The sequence below is a fragment of the Platalea leucorodia genome, assembly GCF_965183815.1.
Source record: "Platalea leucorodia genome assembly, chromosome: Z".
Taxonomy (NCBI): Eukaryota; Metazoa; Chordata; class Aves; order Pelecaniformes; family Threskiornithidae; genus Platalea; species Platalea leucorodia.
The window spans coordinates 80,132,464-80,153,949 of record NC_138858.1 but is presented as its reverse complement, the minus strand read 5'-3'; the positions used below and the strand labels follow the sequence as shown (position 1 = coordinate 80,153,949).

Genomic DNA, 21,486 nt, shown 5'->3' with positions numbered 1-21,486 from the left:
AGCATATCTCTGATAACAAATAAAATGTGATTCTACCATAAGGAAAAAATAATTTTTATAAACTTGCATCCCTTTATAATGTCAGCCTCAGTCTTGCTAAGAAGAAAATATTTTTAAACAAACATGCAAAAACTATGGAAGTACATGAAGATAGAATGACGCCATTTAGAAAATAATAAATTAGGGTAATTATGGGTATACCTTTTTGTGAAAAACACTGCAGAGACCTCTCTCTATATCTGGCAGCTTACAAAGAAGATTTCGAATCTGACCAAACACGCTGGATTCTGACAGTAGAATTTCAGACACAGCATCAAGCCGGGCATTTATTTCACTGTAAAAGAATAATCATAAGATCAATAAATAAAAATTGTGTTTCTTTGAGGGGAAGGCACATAGCTAGTGAACTTTTTCCTTTGGTTTGTTTTGGTTTTGTTGGGTTTGCTTTGTTTTTTTAAAACTTTGACTAAGGCCACATTCTCATGAGTAGGGTAAGTAGAAGAATTAAGAAATGCAGAGGATCTTGGGCTTTCATTCAAGATGCAAGCAAGATCCTGGATATAAGCTCATTATCCCCTCTCTGTGCTCAAAACAGACAAATATACACCTCAGTGCCCATGTCTACATGTTCTTCTAGTGGTACATAATATCAGCAACACTGAATCCTGAATATCCAACCCTAAATTTGCAGACAAGTACCTGGGGGAGAAGCAGGGGAAGTTTACATTTGAACTCTATGTAGCATACTTTATTCCAATAGGGTATAAATGTTGGTTACCATTTTGCCCCTCTACTTTTGATCCAGACCAGCAACTGGTAATTACATGAATTAGAACGATGTTGGGTTTGGGGCTTTTTTTTTCAAAACCTGTAACATTAATCTCCGTATTTCAGGACTGAAGTCAATCAATGAGGAAACACTTTTTATATGAAGAAACAATTCTATAGTTATTTGCACCTTCCTTACAATCATATTCTTACAGCCACAGTCAGAAAAGAGCTTTAAAATGGACAACCTACTGTCAAGGTTCACCTCGATTTACACTGCTGCTACAATTTCTAATATATCCATGAAATGGCTGTAGATTGCTTTTTGTGCAAATTGCCTCAGTGCTCCTTGCTAGGAAAAGACTGAGATTAGGGGTGCAAGGGTGCATCCAAAACATACAGGTTAGGAATTTATCTTCAGGAGCTAGTGAACCAAAGCACTGTCAGTGCATGCAGCCCAAAGGAAATAGAGTGAAAGGTAGCGAGCTCACTGTACGACAGCAGTGAAAGAGATGTGTCAAAGCTGAATAGCACAATTCCTCTGAAATGTAGCTTTTCCATGTTCAGGCTTTGTCTCTGAGGTAACTGTGTGCACTACAAAATAGAGTCAACTAGGTGAAAGCTGTGCTAAGATTTGCTGAGTTTTCACAACAAAAACATCTGCTGCAGATCATATGTTTCCCCAGGGTCCCACACCAACGTGCCACTGGGCACACGCTGTGGGTACCAGCACACTGGAAGGATTTAGGCAGCATTCGGAAAATTTCCAGCAAGTAAGGCTGAATCTGAAACATGATGTTCCAAGAAACTTTGAAAATCCTCAAGATATCCCAGTGCTTATTTTAAAATCCTTGTGTTTTCTCCCAGAATGGCAGCTAAGCCTTATCACAACATTCTCCTCCTGAGACAAGAAAGTTCAAAAATCCCCACGCTGCTGTGTATGAGTCTGTGCACCCTTACAGGTTAAGAAGAAAGCAGTCTTTTGTTACCAACATTTCGTATACCAGCCAAGTGTGTGCAAGGCAAATACAGCCCAGCCCACGTCTGTTCTCATGGACCAGCGAGATGCTTAAAAAAGTAAAGATGCAATCAAAATGTAAGATTTCAGGGAAGGCTGCCTGTCTTGCCTGTGGCTTTTATTGCAGAACTGCCGTGCCACTTGCCACTGTAGCTGCTAAAAATACTATCGATGAGGAAATGAACTAAATTAGGGAGCTCCACAGGTTGCAGACATTACAACAGACTGGCAGTCAGAGGCCTCTGGCCTGAAGATAGCTAAATCTAAGAGTCCTTGAGATTTTATCACACGGCATGTAAAAAGGAGAACATCATGACTGGATGTGCGCTTGGATACACATCAATCTAAAGGCATTTAAGTGCCAGGATTTTTCCAGTGACATACTGCTTTATACTAAAACAGTAAAAATATCCCCTCATCTGTCACAAATGACACATTCATTCCCAGAGCAGCCTTGCTATACAATGCCAGGATTTGCAGTGCCCCACCTGCCACGATCTACCTGCAGCGCAGGTAGACGCACTCCTCCACAGCCACCGTGTGAACTGGGGACAGACTCTCTGCTGTCTTGGCCCCAGACACCTTGGGAACTCACTCTGTTATCTCTGAACTGGACAGCAGACTCTCTGATCACAACACAGGACCCAAAATATTCCACTCTCCTAAAAGACTGCGTTTTCCCAGCTCCGAGGAAAACAGAAATGTCAGGCTCTGACATTGTAGGCTCTGCTTAGCAGCCCTGTTGCAGGTCACAAGAATACCTTCTTCCCCACCACTGTTCCACTCCTCCAGCAATGCCGAATGCACAAAATTAAACATTTCTGTCGTTCCTCTGGGCAGCCAGGCAACCTGCAAGCAACAGCAGCAGACAGCAGGTACCGTCAGTGCAACTGCTCAGACCTATAGTGGCTGTTTTCAGCATAGAACACATCCAAGCTTTAAATCCAATCCTTAAGAGCCACAATCACGTATCTGGTGTGGACTAGCAGGGTTACTAAAAGTTACGCAACCAAATAACCAAAGAGCAAGCTGTTGGCATCCACACAGCGTATTCAAGACAGCAGAGATTTAAGCTTTGTACATCAATTAGTGAGGCACTCTAAACTACAGCTGGATAATGGAAAGGAAATTGAAAAGTGTTAATATCAGTGACAAAGTAATAAAATACCCTGAGTACACAGCACTGAAGCTAGCAAACAGTTACGCTGAAATTCTGAAAGGTCAATATCATCAGCCACAGTTACATTTTCATGGAGAATTATTAAATGCACTGTACTTGAGACCTTGGAACACTCCTCTGCATGAAGGAGTACTGAACTGTTAAATTATAAACAAATGTACCTTAAAAAAGAAAATAATCTATATTTTTATTATAAAAAGCATGTGTAAGCAGCAGAATTCTATTCCAGAACACTGTCACTTAGTTTAAACAGCATGATTATATCTATGTGGCCAATTGAAAACACACAGTAATATGTAAAATAGATGCAGATATTAAAAAAAAATCCTCTCTTCAAAGCTTAATCTGCACTTTAATCATCCTCACATATGGCTGTGTTACTGTAGCTCTAGTAATCTAAAACTAAGCATCCATACAGTTTTTCTGCTTTAATCCCACAAATAAGAAAGGGTCAGGAAAACAGCAACCAGTATCAAATGACCCATTTTTTCCACCTGTAAACAAAACATACTGCGATTCCTATTTCAAGAGCCAGAAAGTACAGTGAAGAACTATGTAAAACTACACCTGTATGATGAGGGAAGGATGGGGAAGAGAAATGGTAAGAACAGCCAGACGATGAATTTCAACATATGTTTTTAAACTTTAAATATTTATACTTAAACTAACAAACATTTTGTTGAGTGCAAACACCTCAGAAGAAACTTGTTCTGCATTGCATAGTTATTCAGCACATTTGATGTACAATTTGGGGCTTCTAATCTCTGCATGATCTGGAAAAAAATTCCACCACTAGAAAATGTGAATCTAACATTATACAAAGAAACTCAACAGCTTATGCTAAGAAACTGTCTCACGTTTTATAAAGTGGCTACTACTTCATTCTCTATTTATGTGCAATATTAGCCTATTCTTTCCCATCCGCATAAACCGTGCCAGCAATCTGAGCTCCATCCAATTTTCCAAACACTCTTCTGTGAAATAAGGTAACGTAAGTCAACTGACTAAAAGCAATACGCTCACTTCTGCCGTACTCTCCATCTAAGAATAGCATCATTAATACAATACTAAAATCACTTTGCAATGTATTTAAACATAACAAAATCTAACTGTAGAATTTTTTATTCTAGTCATTTAAAAGAACGACTTGAAATTAAATCATGAGATACTCCCCTGTATTATTCTGCTGCCAGATAGGTGAACAATACAGAAAATTAGCAAATACTAAAATATTTGAATCCTGAACTAAAAATTATTTTGACAAAGCACAAGGCTGCAGATATGAATGCACTGCACTGAATTAACATCTGAACATCTTAACAATCTAAATATCATTGCTGGTTGCTAGTGTGCTAACAGATCTGCTGATCTCTCATATAATAAAGCAAATCTAACATTTTTAGATCTGATAACATATCATTACATTTAAAGCAGAGTGAAATTGATAATGTAACTGCTATATAAGAACTGCAGAAAATTTTCAGTCATGTAAGGCTTTATTTTTATACAAGATAAATAAATACAAATTCATCAGAAATCTCTTAACTTACAATAAATGCACAAAGTATGAGTTCATTCATCATGTTCAAGTACAGCGAATGTATAAAATTGAAATTCATTTTATTAAATCTGTTTAGAGACCACAGTGATATGTAAAACTACCAGTCACAAGAACTCAACACCTGAAAAAATATAATGAAGAGTATGAAACAACAAACATTGCTTTCCATGAACTATATTATCTAGATCAAAGCCCAGCAGCCTCCTGCCTAATCACAGCATTTCAAAGAAAGAAAATGTATTGCTTAAACATTGGGAAAATGTAAGATACACATGGGTATCAATTGTGCCTGAGGAATTCCCTGAACTGCAAATTGCTGGAAGCTGGGAGGGTGCTCTGGGGAGGTAACGTTACCCAGTTGCCCTGATCTCACACTCTCGTCTGATAACTGGCTACATTCAAACACAGACCAAGATGAAAGCTATTCTGACTTCTGTTGCTTTATATTTTGTCTCACATATACATTTTTTCTTGACCTCCCTTCAGAACACAGTTTACAAACGAAGACTTTGTATGAGTTGATCGAGTTAAAGGCCGTGTTAAATAGTACACTGTTTTCTGCTTCAGACCACTCTCTTTCATAACAAGCAATTAATGCCATCAAAACCCAAAGCTGCAGTAGAATTACCACTATGCAATCAATAAACTGTATGTGTCTTTTTAAAGAAAAAGCAAACAAAAAACCCAGTCTATCGCTGGCTTTTTTAGTTAAGTGGCTAAGTTAGGATCTGGCTAACTTTATGAAAAAAATCTTGAATTGTTAAATTGTGCTGTGACCGCCTATATGTATGCCTTAGCAACAATAAAAAAGTACAAAGAAGGGTAATTGTATCATAATTACTACAGTGAAATTTAAATAAAACCTAAAAAAATTTAACATCTTTCTAGATCTGTTCACGTGTTTTCCTATATTCAGGAGAAAGAGTAATTTGCTCTCAAAACTCCTGATGTTTCATACCCCTCCAGAGAGGTCCAACGTTCCCCTAAATAAACATGCACCCATGAGAAGACAATGTTCCTGAATGGATCTCAAATACTTAACAGCAATACACAAGTACTATAAATTCTGTCTTCACATCTGTTAAAAGAATGTATAAAATATGCAAATGGTAATCAAATACTTTTGTTTATGTTCACACACACAATATATTTCAGCTATTTGTGCCAAAAAAGGGAACTGTTAGCTACTTTAGCCAACATGAATGAATGCCTGATTACTACATTTATAAGGAGTTAGACACAGCATTCAATGGTACCAAAACACAGCTAGCAAAAATGAATGAATACATGTGATGATACTGCAATCTTTTTCTTTACTACAACAATTTTGAGATCTCAGGCATATGCTGTAACCTGCATTTGTGCATTTTATATTGGCACTGATGCTATAAAATCTTTATTCTTGGGAGGAAAATTTAGCCCATGAAATTCTCCTGTAGGATGGGTGGATTTTATTCTTAAATCACTGCTGCAAAAGAGCGTTCTAAATCCAGCTCTGGATGATGATGGTATCGAATGGCAACCAGTTTAACTCTGAATTAAATGGGTTTCTTTAAAGACCTTTAAGTAGTTTGTTTTACTGCACAGATCTCTTAATTATGGGAAGAAGAACAAAGTCAAACTTGAAAGACTTTCCTTTAGGACTGTACTTTGTGTATAGAAGTATAAATAAAACAACACTCAATACATTCAAAGTGAGAAGATTTAGAACAAGCTATTTTTGTATTAGGAAAGACATGTCATTGCCAACATCACTATAGGGACCCTCTTCTTTCCAGTTCTACAGTACATCTCCAAATAAAAGTCACATTGCATTAGTAATACCAATTTATACTCTTTCACTTCTTTAGGGGTAGATATGGAACTGTCTGCAGTTCTGTATTGTGTAGTTCTGAATTTGCTAAAGCTACAGTCATTCTATGCTCTGGCAGGCAAAGCATATTCGGACTATTAGAAATTATTAATACTATCCTACAAGACTTTGATTCAGCCTCAATAAAAGCATCATCTCATCCAGAACTGGAAGAAATGGGGCACAACAAAGGTTACAAACAATCACAGGAAAAAATGGAAAACGTGTTTTTGAGGGGCAATTAAAAATTTGGTTTGTCTAGCCTGCAAAGCAAAGGTTAAAATGTTTTTTGTAACTCTCTAAATGCATACAATTTTTCTCCTTCCTTGAGATTTAAACATCAACTTTAACTAGAAAAAGACCAAATAAGTATAAATTGACTACAAATAAATACAGGCAAGAAACTACACAGAGATTTCCAACCATTAAAGTCCCATATTCACTTCTAGCAAACAGTGTATCTTGGAGACAAGAATATGAACTATACCACAGTAAAGCTGAAATACATCGACAGGTTGGGGTGAATCTGGGGCCAAAAAGCTGGGCTCATCCTAACAGGGTTTTAAGTGTTTGATTTGCTGATACCCCTTGCAGCACCCAAAAAAAGGCTTTGTTGCCATGTATTTGATCTGGTCTGGAATACTTTTCAACTAATTAATTTCATGTTTCTGGACTTCTACTAATGGTCTGGAAGAATTAAGAGAGACTTCTCTGTCCCCAGCCTTCTCCCATGACCCTGGCACCAGAGATACCAGCAGGGTGCTAGACACAGCAGTGCACTGGAAGCACTGAGAAAACACTGAGCCTTGTGCTGGCTGCGCTTTGCCACCGGCTCAGGGTCCACACAGAAACTGGGGAGAAGGACCCTGGGCCTCCAAGCGGGGTGGGCATTGCCCACTTTTATTTCACAAGTTCTCTGTTACAGCAGAGGCCCAAAACGTTGATGAAACCTTTCATCACCACTCCCTTCCCGTGACACACTATGTTATGTTAGAGGCTTTTAATTTTTTGCTCTACATTTACTCCAGTACATTAAGCATATTCTGTGGCTTGCAGTACACCAGAACTGACACATGTATCCTCAAAACATAGATGTGAAGTTGTGTGCATGGGTGAGAGGATTGGGGGATTTTTTTCCCCTACTTCAACACAAGCTGACAAGGACAAAGCCTATTCGCCCCAAAGCCCTGAGCAAGCTTCCCACGCTGGAGCTGCATGACTTCTGAACTCTATGTTTAGGGCATTCTGCTCTCCATAATCTTGCCATTAACCTCATTACATTAGCTTCTGGACATCATACATAACATATTAAAAAACTAACAGAGTCAACAGAATATTAAACAAATACAATTTAGGTACTTGTGGATCAGTCAGTCTGTTTAAGCTACTTCAAACCACAAACACCCTCAAAAAACAGTAGATATCACCTCAAAGATAGAGAGAGCGTTGTGCAAAGTAACGTGTTCACGTCGCACACACAACAAACATTTTATCACTTCCAGCTATCCACCGCTCACAATTAAGCTTTTAAAATTTTGCATCAGATACTTTTCTCACTCATTAACTAAGCACATGCAACAAAGGCAAACACCAGCATTTTCCAGGTTATCTTCCACTTACACAGCAAAGTCTCTACCTTTTCCCTGGCTACAGTACTAGAAATGACACTTCATGACGTCCACCCACTGATACTTAAAAGATATTCTACCTCTCCAGGAATAGGCTAGGGAGAAAAAAAAAAAAACAATCTCTCTTATGCAATGCTTTCTATACATGCAGGGCATAGAGTTCTCTGCACAGGAATGGAATTCTACACATATTCCCGTACACAACTATAAATTGCTTGGTATGATAATCCATCATTTATCTCAAGTTCTACTTCAAGCACTTAGTCACAGCTTTATTAGCTTTACAGCCTGATCTAACATGGAAATAATAAACCTCCATATAATTGTGCTACTCATCTGCCTTCTTCAGTTTTGAAATCTTTGTTCTTTGACAAGGTTGAGGAAGGTGTTCATTTGATCTCAAGGAAACAAATTTCCTACAAATTGTGCAAGAATCAACAGCTGAGCAAGGCACAGACACAGATTAATACTCAATGAGAAAAAGGATGCAATATTTGTTCCACAGTTGTCTATTCTGTTTGGACTCGAGACTGGGCAAGCAGCATCGCTATAGCTTGGAGCCAGTCGTAACACTTAGGGAACAGGAAAGGGAGATGCAAAGATGAGGGTGGGAAGGAGTATCCATGGGTGTAACAGAGACAAGGAAGGACACATTTTGCAGAGATGAGGCTTCAGATTGTCCACGTGCAGGGCAACGACTTCCTTGCACTTTCTTGTACATGACTGCCATAGGACAACATATCCAAAATCTACAACAAAACAAGAAAGATGCAAACCAGATCCAGGTTTGCTTAACCAGGCCCATGTTAAGCTTATCTTTCTCCTTTTCCTGTAGCTATTTGAAAAGCAATGACTGTTTCACATCAGCTTCAGAGGTTCTGAGATTAATTTTGCATTAGAAAAGGAATTATTTTTAAATGTTGCACACATACAAAGACACTAAGATCACAGTGTTACACTGTATCCTGAGACCAGTCCTTAGCTCTTTTGCTGTTGAGTATGATAACACACAGCTCTACTCCTTCTCTTGCTGAAACTCCATTGCCCGACAGGGAAACAGCATGTTTCATTGAGTCAAAAATGTACCAACCAACTCAGCTTTCTATTGCCTTTTCTTTCCACTCCCCTTACAGAAGTTAGGCGAGAAAGGCACTCGATGGAACTTATATTTCAAAGGCAAGATAGGCAAAGCAAGGTAACGCTTCTATAATCCACAAAGATATAACTCCTACAAAAAAAAGACTTTCCTGATTCATCCTAAAAAGCTCAGTCCTCAATGACTCATACAGTCTTATCTCATCATCTTTGTATACCTAGGTGAGTAAGTGAGGACATTACACCTTCCTTGGTTAAGCCTTTTTCCCCCCCCCCCCAAATCGCACAAGCCTAATGCTTAAAACTTTTTCTTGTTAGTCTCTAAATGTATTACATCATCAATGATCTAATGGATATCTTCAAGTTTGCCCAAATGGGCTGTCTGTTACACATTCTACCTTTATTCAACCTAGCGTATGGCTTCTCCCCTAGAAATTTAGTCATCGTCCCAAGTGATTTTCAACTATAAGGCATACAGCTGTAATTACACCCTCTCACTTTTTGATACAGTAAGGGAAATGCACCTACCCACTGACTGGAAAAGATGCAGTACAGAAATCTTAACTTCCTCTGAAAACGTCACTCCAGGAGGCACAGGTGAATTACAATCACAGAATGTTCTCTAAGTGCATTTGTGTGCATTACTGGAAACAATACTGCCAAATGTCTGATGGACTAAGTACATGAAATTACAACTTAAGAGTCAGAAAGGGAGAAATACACAGAAACAAAATAGCTTGCTTAGCTTCAACTGAGGAGTATTGTCATCTCCAAACATAGAACTTCCTTCCTTACTAAGAAAGAAGGATAAAAAAGAGAATTATCAATCTCTAGAAGTAGCAAAGAGCAGAGGAGAAAGAAGAAACCAAAACTGCAAACTTCTGAAGCTGGTTCTGCACTGAGACAAGGGAGAATTTAAAGTAAATTTACTGGTTAAGCAAGAAGGACTGAAGTCCCCAGGCAAGCAGTTTTCTATCCTCTGTGTCTGGATGAGAACTCTGTCTATTTTACTGTTGAATGGTATTTCACCTGCTGCATCACATATGTGATCATTTGGGAGCAAAATGGTTAGAGGCACTCTGTTTCAGGTCCCCATCCCTGCCACCATACCAGACCAGAGCCTGTGCTCTGGCTCCCCCCGCTGACAAATTTACAAACAATTCCCAAAAGGTCGTAAGGTACCTCAAGGGCAGGAAAAGAAATAAACTAATTTGTTTCAATTTATTCCTGTAAAGTGGCCCAGAAAGTCTATCTATATGCTTCTTAAGATCTTAAGATGAATACTAGGCACCTAATCAACTTCCATAAAGTCTAATACTATTTAGGACGGTTACATCAAAAGCCTTTTTGAAGTGGGTAAGGTACATAAAAGCTATTATGAGAAGAATTGAAAAAAAAAAAAAAAAAAAAAAAAAAAGAGACATACTGGAATCAACTTATTAAATCCCTGCCAGAAACTGCAGCGTGAAACACTCTAACCAGTATGGGTCCTACAAATGAAAAAGGTCTCTAATATTCTAAATTAACAAAATAGGAGGGGAAAAAATAGTTATGTGCTTTTCTTACAGTGCTGAGAAGAGATCCTTACAAAAAGGCTAATAAGAAAATTAAGTAGTGTTGCTTCAGAAGTATAGTGCTTTAACATATTACAATTTGGTCAAGGAAAAAAAATGCTTCTGTAGAAACACCTGTGAATTACCCACAACAGCAAGACATTAAAACATTTGTATACTTCACTATTAAAAACTGTTAAAAATTAATAAAAATTAAAACTATTTATATATTTACAAAAGTAAAACAGAGGGAAAATTATTTTAGATAGCCAAACGAAAAGGATTTTCTGTATGCTATAGCCAAAATGAACGAAGTGACAATTGAGTAAACTCTACATTGACAATGCTCAGGGAATGCACATTCAATGGAATAGATCCAAAAACTTAAAACGTAGGCAACAAACATCCCATGAACTCAATAGTGTTATTTACTATATATTCAACTACAAAACTCCAATAAAGCCAGCAAAGAGAAATCAGAAAAGATGGAGTCCAGTTCAAGACAGAGACAAGTAAAAACAAGCATGATAGTCTTACAAAATAAAGCATTTCTAAAGCATTAACAAACAAAAAATAGTTCAAAATACAAGAGTGACCAAACAATCATCACATTTCAGAACTAATAAAAAGAAATACTTTCATATAAAATACATTGTATACAGGGATAACAGAAACATCCACACCTACTTTAGAACAAACTAAATACATTAAGAATGCAAATATTTGTGAAGCAAGAAAGACATCAAATATAACTGGCAGGTTTAGGCATAAAACATCCTCCAATACCAGGTAATCTTCATCCATTGTCTGAAAAAGGATACTGAATTAGAATGCTACCCAGTCTGATTTCTGCATAGGAATTTCTAACTTGTTCCAAACCTACGACTCTGAACAACTTAGGTGTTACGTGCCCAAACAGAGCAGGTTAACTCTTTCGAACCTATATATAACGTCCACATCTTCTATCGTATCATTTCCTGTGTAAACTCTACCATGGATCTCAGGTCTTCAGGAAAAATAAATACATTGGGCATGCTCAACATCGTAACTTTAAAATACAAATTTAGCCCAGGATAAAGAACTACCTCACCTGGATTTCATGAGGGGCTGGGTTACCCACTTCTTCAATCTCCGACGTCCAAAGGAAGTTTTAGTATGATCCAAGACCCAAAATAGGCTTCCTTTTGTTTTCATATCGGTCTAAAATAATAAAAATAGCATTATTATTTTTATCCGAACAATCAATTATGTAGTTAAAGGATCTTCACCACATTACTTAAACATTCTGGTTAGGCTTTAAGATATGGCAACTGCATGTTTGTTTACTGATCCTGTTCACCAATGCCTTACATAAAGTTCTTCCAACAGTCATAAGATACCCAAGTATGTTTTTCCTTTAGCCAGAAAATCTTTTTAGAAAATGACTGGAATAAACTAAACAAATTAAATTAAGTCTGTGCATAAAGATCTGTGCAGTAGCACAAAAGAAAAAACAAACCCTACTGCAGTCCTATCACTTGACTGCAGTTGCTCAAGAACTCAAACTTTAGGAAAGTTCTTTGCCAGTCAAAGTGCAATAAGGTTCCTAACTCATACTAAAAGCTAGCACAGATTAACTTTGACTTATGCCTCTGAAAACATAACCCTCCTTCAGTTTGATCCCATTTAAAATAACTTAAACCTTCTGGGTGAGATTTGCAAACTAACTTAACTAACTTCATTGGGAACAGTATGTCAAGCAGCTGTGAAAAATCTCAGCATTTATTAAAAAAACATTACATTTATCCTTACCTGATTCTGTAAAATTTCGAGATTTTTCATTGTTGTCCCATTAATTGTCATGTATTCAGTTTCACTTGACAACCGTTTGAAATTGCTGGGGAGAGGAATTTCATGTTATATTTTCAATTCAGGCACAGACGTAATGGTGAAACACTGTCAAGTATCTCACATTAGAAAATCCATTAGTTATGCAAAACAAAAAAAACCAAGTAAGAAATTAAAATCTATTCAAATAAATAGAAGAACTGAACACTAATAACTTCTTTTAACTTACTGCTTGGGAAAACAAGATTTATGACTCACTTCCCTATTTCCTACAATGACTCTGACACAGCTCAGAATAAAATCCAGCTCTCCTGTTATCTAACTCTGATCCACTAAATAGTTAAGGAAGTACCCCTTCTTCAGTCTATGAGGAAATTGACAATGTCTGTGCTTTTGTTAGTATTCTGTTATGATCACTGTAGGATTAGGGACAGGGATAGGACTAAGAATTAATACTTCAAGAGTGGAACAGACTTAATTCATCATCAAAACAGCATATCAAAATACACATTCTTATTTTTTACTACTACTACTACTACTAATTTAAACAGGCTGTTAGTGCAGTTATTTAGGAAAATAAAAATAGGGTATATTTAAACAATTTTATTGTTAATATGAAATAACCATGACCAAAATCACTTGACTTTTCAACACTCCCTAACAGAACAGGATGAGACCAACCCAAAGGTTGTGTTGGTTTAGAACAAACATTAATAAAACAATTGTATTAGATGTGTAAGCATATTAGACATGAAAATTATTTCAGCCTCAGACATACACATGTGGTAGTCGGGACCGCGAAGTGAAGTGCAAAACCTTTCTAAATGCTTCTGACAAATCAAGTCATGATTGTCTAGGTTAATCATACTGCTGACTGCCCTTTGCACAAAATCTAGGACACTCTTTATTGTCTTAGACTAAACAGAATGACTTGCTGGGTAGGATTTAAAACTACTTTCTTGACTTTTCACAAAATTTTTTTCAGTTCATTCAATTTTAAACTCTCTGAGGGACCACTCAAATGCTCTAACTTTTCTGTTAGGCACACACAGCTGCATTACTGCTATATTAAAAACAGAAACAGCACTAAAACATGAAATATTCAGAGACTAATGTTATATATTTATGCTGTATGCAGGTGTTTGGACCTGTTAGCAATTTTTTTCCTAAATAATGGGTCAAATTAGAAGGATATTCCACAGATTTGTTTAAAAAAAAAAAAAAAGTAAATTCTACTGAGTGCCCTCAAGAAGTTCAGTGATAGTTTGGAAGTACAGCTGACTCAGAACTGTACCCATAGTCAAAATTATCCTGCTCTAGTATGCTATCCCAGCAACCAACAAAGTTGACCAACAAAACAAAACCTTGGAGGCAAAAGCAGCAAGCACTTTCCAAAGTACACAATAATATAAACAACATAACAATATTTGCTTTTATTATCTTCAGTCACAACTGCTGATGCTGGCAAAAATTAAAACAGGAATGATTTCTGCTTGGCTCTCAATCCTTATGATCAACAACAAATCCTACCCACTCGTCCAAAAGCACCTCTTCCGCATCTACCTAAACTGCAGTTTCCCCATTTGCTGCATTTCAATTTGCCGCTACTCAAGCCTGTGATCTCTTAAACCCAGCTGGGTAAGAACCATGCCTTTCCATCTCTTCTCAAAAGCAAAAAGGATGCTTTTGGCTGTTTCTGTCAACTCTCAATCACCCATACATGTGTTTCAAGATTGTGGATTTACTGGTTCTAGTGTTTCCCCACTTCACTTGGCTTCGGAGCACTTAACACAAAGCATATTCTGTTCACAGCAAGCTTGCACTCTGGTAGTATTTCAAGACAACTAACTCTGCTCCACTGCAGAGTTTATTTACTACACTTTTAAAATCAGATATGCTAAAGTTGTTCTCACAGCATAAATGATGTGTTTTATATTATCCAGGTGTTTGCTTTATCTCAGTTACTCCACACTGCTATTAACTCCGGTAACTGAGAGCTTATAGTATATGAGTAATAGCCAAGATCAACTGCAGTATATGCCCAACCAACAATTCCAGATGTCACAGCACAGAACATGTTTTGCTTCCACCCCCTCATCTTCCTTCAGCTTGGGATCAGAACCTGATAAAAATGTGAACACAGACTCTTTGTAGGCAATTTAGGGACCAAATGGCGTAAGAAGAAGGCTGTAAACAAATACTAAGTCAGTGCTGGTTTTCCAGAAAGGGTGTCATCACATTCCTTGTGAGAAATTCTAACATGCTGCTATCAGCCATCTCCTACATCAGTAAGAATGACCCTTCAAAATCACTTCAACTGGATCACAATGCAATGATTCCTTCTGTAGGAAGGAATTCCTTCAGTGTGACCTGAGTTTCAAAGCACAGACTTGCAACTGTCTCAAGTACTTAAACACAGGTGATGGAAATAGCTGGTAATTTCACTACTGAGGAGCAAGACAAGGTAGGATCATGCCATCTGGGCTGAGAAAAAAGAAAAGAGGAAACAAAAAGAAACACAAGCTTCTAGTAAGATTTAGGAAACTTTTGAGGAATACTCATGAGAAAGAGGTTCCTACTCATAAAATGACTTTTCAGAGTAGAACCACACTTGACAATGAGTATTGAAGGGTTACTATGATTGCTTTAGGACAGTAAACTACATCCTCAGATTCTGATTCTTATGTTACCTATGAAATTGGATCTTCCTGGTCATTCTGCCTCCTGAGAAGCTTGCAATGAAGGGCACTTTTTATACTTTATTCATTATTCTCTCCACAGGAGATACTATATATAATTTTGTTCTCAGTAACCCAGCCTAAATGAACGCATGTTATTCAGATCAGTAGTTTTCAACTACTTTAATATTGCAAATCTGTAAAAACTTTCCAGCAAAGCTGCAAGGCACTGTATTGAAAGCCTACTAAGCAGCAGACTTGCTTTGCTCAATTACCTTTTACAGACCTCTAGAGTCCACGTCTTTGAGATTTCTAAGGGTGAATAAACCACAGAACAAAGCTATATATTTAGACAAGAGTTGCAGGAATCCCTACTCAGCTTTAAGGAGTAAAAACAAGTCTCTCCATTTCTCAGAAGCATTAGCTTCTTTAGGTATGAAAGACATTTACTACAGTCTAAGTAGCAAAGGACATCAAGTTCAGACTGTTTCGTATTTAATTAACCATTTTTAAATTCATTAGTGAATATTGCCACAGGGCTAGAACTTTTGATCTGGATCCCTGATGTGACAGGAGTCCAGAAACTTCCAGCTAAACCAGTAACAAAATAAAACAAACACACATGCACAAAAAAACCACTGAGAAATATGAACCAAAGAACAAGAACAGAAATGAGAGGATCTGGGAAGTATTAAGAGAAACAAAAATAACGTCCATCATTTTTATCTTGAATTAGTCGTCTTTATCTCCACTCAACTCACCCCAAGGAGTGGGACTGCAACCTTGTTCTACCCAGATGTCTGCACTCTCTCAGCCCGCTTTCCTTGCACACAGCCTCAGCACTCCTACAAGCTCCAAATGTCCAGAGTGCAAGAAGTCCCACCTGCTGCCCTTCTTCTCTGGTCTCAAAAAGAGATAGTAAATCTGCTAAGCACTTCGTCATCGTGTCTGAAAACCATGCCTTTCCTTTTTCAGTCCCTCGTGCTCCTGAGCTGACTTTGAAACCTCCCAAAATCATTTCAGTTCTTCCTTTCTCATAGTGAGAGTGGGTAAATAAACCTATGCGTTGTCTTGTATACATGATGCTTCTGGCATCATCAGCACCCAAAAAATCCGAAAGCCTTACAAACACCATTCCCTCAATTTCTATGACATTTCCGCTGAAAATTCAAGGATGTCCACCATTTTAAGCTGAAAAACTGACATCTTTACTTCTCTCTTTAATTCATCTTGCCAACTCCTCTCCACACCTATTATGAAGTACAATCAAACATTTCTCCTCTTCTTGAATTCTTTCTCAATTTCTTCTTCTCCCTCAAAGCCATTTTAACCCTCCTCTCTCCTCTTTCACTTCTGCTTCTGTTTTCTATCTTCACCGCTGGTAGTTCTCCAGTCCCAAAGCTACTCCTCTCCTTCAGAAAGATACCTGGCTCTTCCATTCTCTGCATTTCTTGAAGTTCATCTATCACTGTTCAAAATCTAAGAACTACAGCCTCTCTCTTCCATCTCCAATATGCCGGAAAACATGTAGATAAAATTAAAATACAGAGACACATTTCCCAGCAACTGCTATGCAAATGATGATTTTTCAAGCAAAACTGGGTACTCAAGTGTATTTGAAAACCTCTTCTAGATATGTACCAGCTTCTTGTCAAAACCCAGTAAAGGTCTCTCAGTGTGCAAAGGTATTAGAACACATTGATTAAAAAAAGCTCGTATCATTCATTGTTAAATCTATTTTTACTTGCTACTAGAGTTCTAATGCTGTCTAGCCATATCCCAGGGTTCTATCGTGGCAGATTTTTTTTTTTTCCTTCTAATATTTTGCTTTATTTAGGATCTTAAAAGTGGATTTAAAAGCTTCATCTAAATATTAACATAAACTTTATTTCCTTCCCAATAAAGAGGATCCCTCATCACGTATGTGATGTTTCATGACTCTTACTATTAAACTGAGCTCTAATTTTGTTCAGCTGGGAGAAGAGTATTTATCCAAAGAAGGTACAGAGGTGTAAGGAATTTTTTTGTCATTCTTCCTATCAATTAGGTCTTTTTCATCCAGGACTGTGACACTTAAATCAATAAACTGAAAACTATCTCACAACTCCAACTTCATGCTCACTGACTTATCAGTATATGCTCACTGACCTGAATTCTCCTAGGAATTTTAAGTTGCTTGACAGTGCAATGGAAGTCTTTCTCTTCTATTTCCTGCAGAATCACAGAAGATCCATGAGCCTGACACCCTTTGCTTAAAAGGCTTTCCCTTTTCAGTATTTAGACAGTATTTCACTGGCATTAGGAAAAATACTAAAGTTGAGTTTGCCTCAGTATTTGGCTCACTATTTCAGTATATGTGACACACTAAAAACAGCTGGTAGAATTGAGTATCTAGTAGTCAAAGCAGTAAAGGGTTTAGAAATAAATACAGTAGAATTCAAGCTCCTGACCATAGGAACAAAGTTATCTCAAAGAATGTATTTTATTTCTTCATAGTATGTCACCAAGATACCAAATAGTTTATTGCCTTTCCACTCAGATGCTCCCACATTCACATAAAAGTCCATTAGAGCAACCTTTAGCAGGCAGATGTCAACTCTTAAGATTTAGTGCTTTTCCTTCCCAATCTGTAATAATACTTGGTTTTAAGATGCAGCTATTACAAATGTGACTGACTGCTTATAAGCCTTGACGTAATGTTTCTCCTCTGCTACTGAATTACTTCTACATAAAAGATGGATTTTGTATTTCCCCCATCTGAAAGAACATTCACCTTATGTGAATGCACATAACGCACTGTGACAATAGTGATCTGCAAGTGTGACCATGGAATGGCATTTCCTTGGAGTTCACTTTCTTCTTCAGAAACTCTCACAAGACTTCTCCAAAAAGCCAACCAAAGAAGATGAGCAGGAACACCACAGCGCTGGAACACCACAGATCAGAGTGGTGCTTGATGGATGAGGCAGGGGAGACGGCTTAGAAGATGCCACAGGAAATCTTTTTGTTAACATTTTAATAGTACTTGGAGAGGGAAAGGGCAAAGGAAGAAAAGCCATTCCAAAATCCAGAAAACCCAGGTATATATATTTTTAGTAGATACCTGAGAAATGTTTGAAGCATTTTTTAAATGCAGCTGCATTTTAAAAAAAAACAAAACAGGTAATGTAGGGAGCCCTTCAAAATAAGGCTTGAAACTATAGGAATCTCATACAACACGTGAATGATCTACAACTGACTTGATATATTTTAAGTTTCCAGTTTGCAGCCAGACCTACTTCGTTAAATCCTGCCCACTTACAGGACAGAGGAATACCGAGACAACCAAGAGAATATTTTGCATAGGTTCCATAACAGATAAAACTGTTTTATTAAAACATTTAATAAGCCTCAATGATATTTTCCAACCTAAGCCAGGTAGGATAGCAATCTTTTACACTTGTGCAAGACAGGATAAAAAGATGCTTGAGTGGCAATACCTTTCCATTTTCATTTGATTCCACCTACATAATCCTGTTCGAAATTTTGAGTATTCATCTGAGCATATTTAATAAAACTAAGTGTTGGGACTACTTCAGGGAAGACAAGATTATTTCCGTGTCTGTGTGTTTTTGTAGTAACTTTGCACAAATGGTGACGGTCTATCAACAACTTTTTGCGTGACTGTTCCCCACTCCTAGTTACCACGGAGCCAACTCAAGGGATTTTTCAGAAAGCTGAGATGTGTTGAGCATCTGTTTCTTTATAATTGATAGCTAGATTCATCAATTCAAACAGACCTGCTGAGTACTGTCTAAACATTACAACACATTAGCGTTTATACCTGCTTCCAGAGCTACAGAAAGAGAAAATTATTTACGCACCTCTGACAAAATAAAACATCATCTGCAAAGCTAAATTACAGCATTAATTTTTTTTTTAAAAAAAGCTGCCCAAAAAGGCCCAGATTTTGTTCACAAAGTAAAACCAAGGCTGAGATATGATGGCTGATCTCGATTAACAAACTTTAAGGTTTCCCCCCTAGTACTCACCAGTTTTTGCACTTTGTTTGTTTCCAGTAACAGTTGGCAGCAGTACATGTTCATTTACATTACTGATAGTAATGTCTAGACAAACATACTTAATAAAGATTTTCATGAAACACCACTTAAAAAAAAAAATCACTTGATTCTTTCAGTTCTGATTAGGAGTTTAAATGTAAGGTATAATTTTTACAAAGACTATGTTTATCACTCTAGCAGGTACATTCATTACATTGAAGGGAAGTTGTCTGGTAAAACTTACAAGATAACACTAGTACGTGTATTAGCGCTTTGAATTGGAAGTTTATATAAGGCAACTTACCTTGGATTGTAAAGCATCTTTTCCAAATTAAATTCTTTGAGGTATGCAATTACTGCTGCCAGAGAGCAAATAACAGGCTTATCCAAGCTTAGTATTACAGATAGTTTTTGAGGACCTAAAAAAAAGAAGTTATTTTCTTGTCAACCCATTGTTTACTACCTATGTATTTTAGAAAAAGCATAATCTATTTTTCTATTTAATTAAATAGGAATCTGTAATGTACGTATAGTGTTCTATGATATCTATAAATCAACATAAAGTGATACAAAATAACACTTATGGTTCCAAAGAATGTAGAACATTACAATAATGTAAACACATTATGAAACATAAAACATTTGACTGCACAGGTTTTTCCTTTATAAAAATGTATAACTGTTGGCATAAGAGATTTCTAAATATACATACTAAGAACTGAATTCTGAAATCTCCATTACTGCAGGCAACATCTGTGCAAGTTAAAAGGAATGAAGAGGCCTTGGCACATGTGCTCATGATTTATCTGCCTTGGCCAATGTGCAGAATATGGTTCCATCTTTGTGAGACAGCTATTCCTATTTGATAGTGTTTCTAAACAGTGCTCTACTACAGTCCCTGTTCCAGCTGCAACAATAGGAAAATCCACTCCATCTCTCAACATAAAATGGTACTTTTCAAAACCCTATTTAGTTCAGTTTTTTCAGAGATGTTTTTTAAAGCTGCTGTTCTGTTCTTACAGTGTTACACATACAAGAACTTGAAGAAACATTTCAGATGTTGAATAATTTCCCTCAGTTGCTATATATGTGTGAATTCAAACCTGTCTAAACACACATCTTCAACCTACGAAAAAAAAGGGATGCTAGTCCTGTATTCATTTCTATTTAAATAATGTTCACTTGCAAGGTTCACCTCTTCCAAGCTCAATAAAGATCCTAATGTACAGAAAATTAAGCAAAGGTGGCAGAAGGCCTGCATGGATGAACAAGATGCTCCTGATTAACTCAAACATTAAAAAGGAGGAGTATGAGAGGTGGAAGCAGGGACAGGTGACCCAGGAAGAATATAGAGACACTGTTTGAGCTTGCAGGGATGGGGTTAGGAAAATGAGAGCCCACCTGGAGTTGATACTGGCAAGGTACATGAAGGGCAACAAGAGCTTCTAATCAGCAGCAAAAGTAAGACAAGGAAAAATGTGGTCCCACTGCTGAATGGACCAGCAGATCTGGTGACAAAGGACAGGGAAGGGGCTGAGGAACTCAAAGCCTTCTTTGTCTTGGTCTTTACTGGTAAGATGTGCTTTGATGAATCCGAGGCCTCTCAGACCAGTGGGAAATTCTGGAGCAATGAAGATTTCTCCTTAACAGAGGAGGATCAGGTTAGGGAACACTTAAACAAACTGGACATAGACAAGCCCATGAGACCTGGTGGGATGCACCCACATGTATTCCTTATCTGTGTAAAAGCTAACATGATGCATGCTTCAAAGACATTCTGAATGACAGACCTGTAATATCAGGCACTTCTTTTGCATAAAAATCCAAATGACATACCTGTCTTATCAGGCACTTCTTTTGCGTAAAAATCAGTAATCATCTGGAAAGCATGGCTGTATTCAAAATGGAGTTTTTCCATCCTTTCTATCCTAATTCTGTCATCCCGTAACCTGCAAAGAAAAAATAATTGACTTTCAGTTTTTATGCTCCCTTCATAAAGAACACTTAAGTAGGTGTACTTTCTTTCATCTTTCCTTTGTTAAGAATTGAATGGGTAAAGAATGAAGAGATAAGCTACTTGGGTGGGCTGAGAACATTCCTGAGAGTGTGGTGGGGTTTTTTAAAACCTTTCTTCCTTCCATTAAAGTGCAAACAAATAAAACCCGAACAGCAACAGCAAGCAAGCCCAAAAGAGATTCCAAGAGGTTGTCCAATATACCTGCAAGGTAGATGCAAATATGTTTTCATCAATCATAGCAAGTATTTGCCTTATCTGTTCTTAAAGAC

General features: G+C 37.3%; 1 protein-coding gene across 3 annotated transcripts in view; it reads right to left on the bottom strand.

Moving 5' to 3' along the window:
- Positions 1–21,486, bottom strand: part of MSH3 (mutS homolog 3) — a gene marked incomplete at its 5' end in the record, with an annotated part of 118,752 nt that overhangs the window by 55,955 nt on the left and 41,311 nt on the right. For all 3 annotated transcript variants that reach the window (XR_014230684.1, XM_082336196.1, XM_082336197.1), the window contains 5 exons: positions 202–334; positions 11,746–11,855; positions 12,447–12,531; positions 19,505–19,619; positions 21,037–21,149. Coding sequence is in view for 2 of the 3 variants with exons in the window: in XM_082336196.1 (XP_082192322.1) it covers positions 202–334; positions 11,746–11,855; positions 12,447–12,531; positions 19,505–19,619; positions 21,037–21,149 (556 nt within the window). The remainder of the gene's footprint in view (positions 1–201; positions 335–11,745; positions 11,856–12,446; positions 12,532–19,504; positions 19,620–21,036; positions 21,150–21,486) is intronic.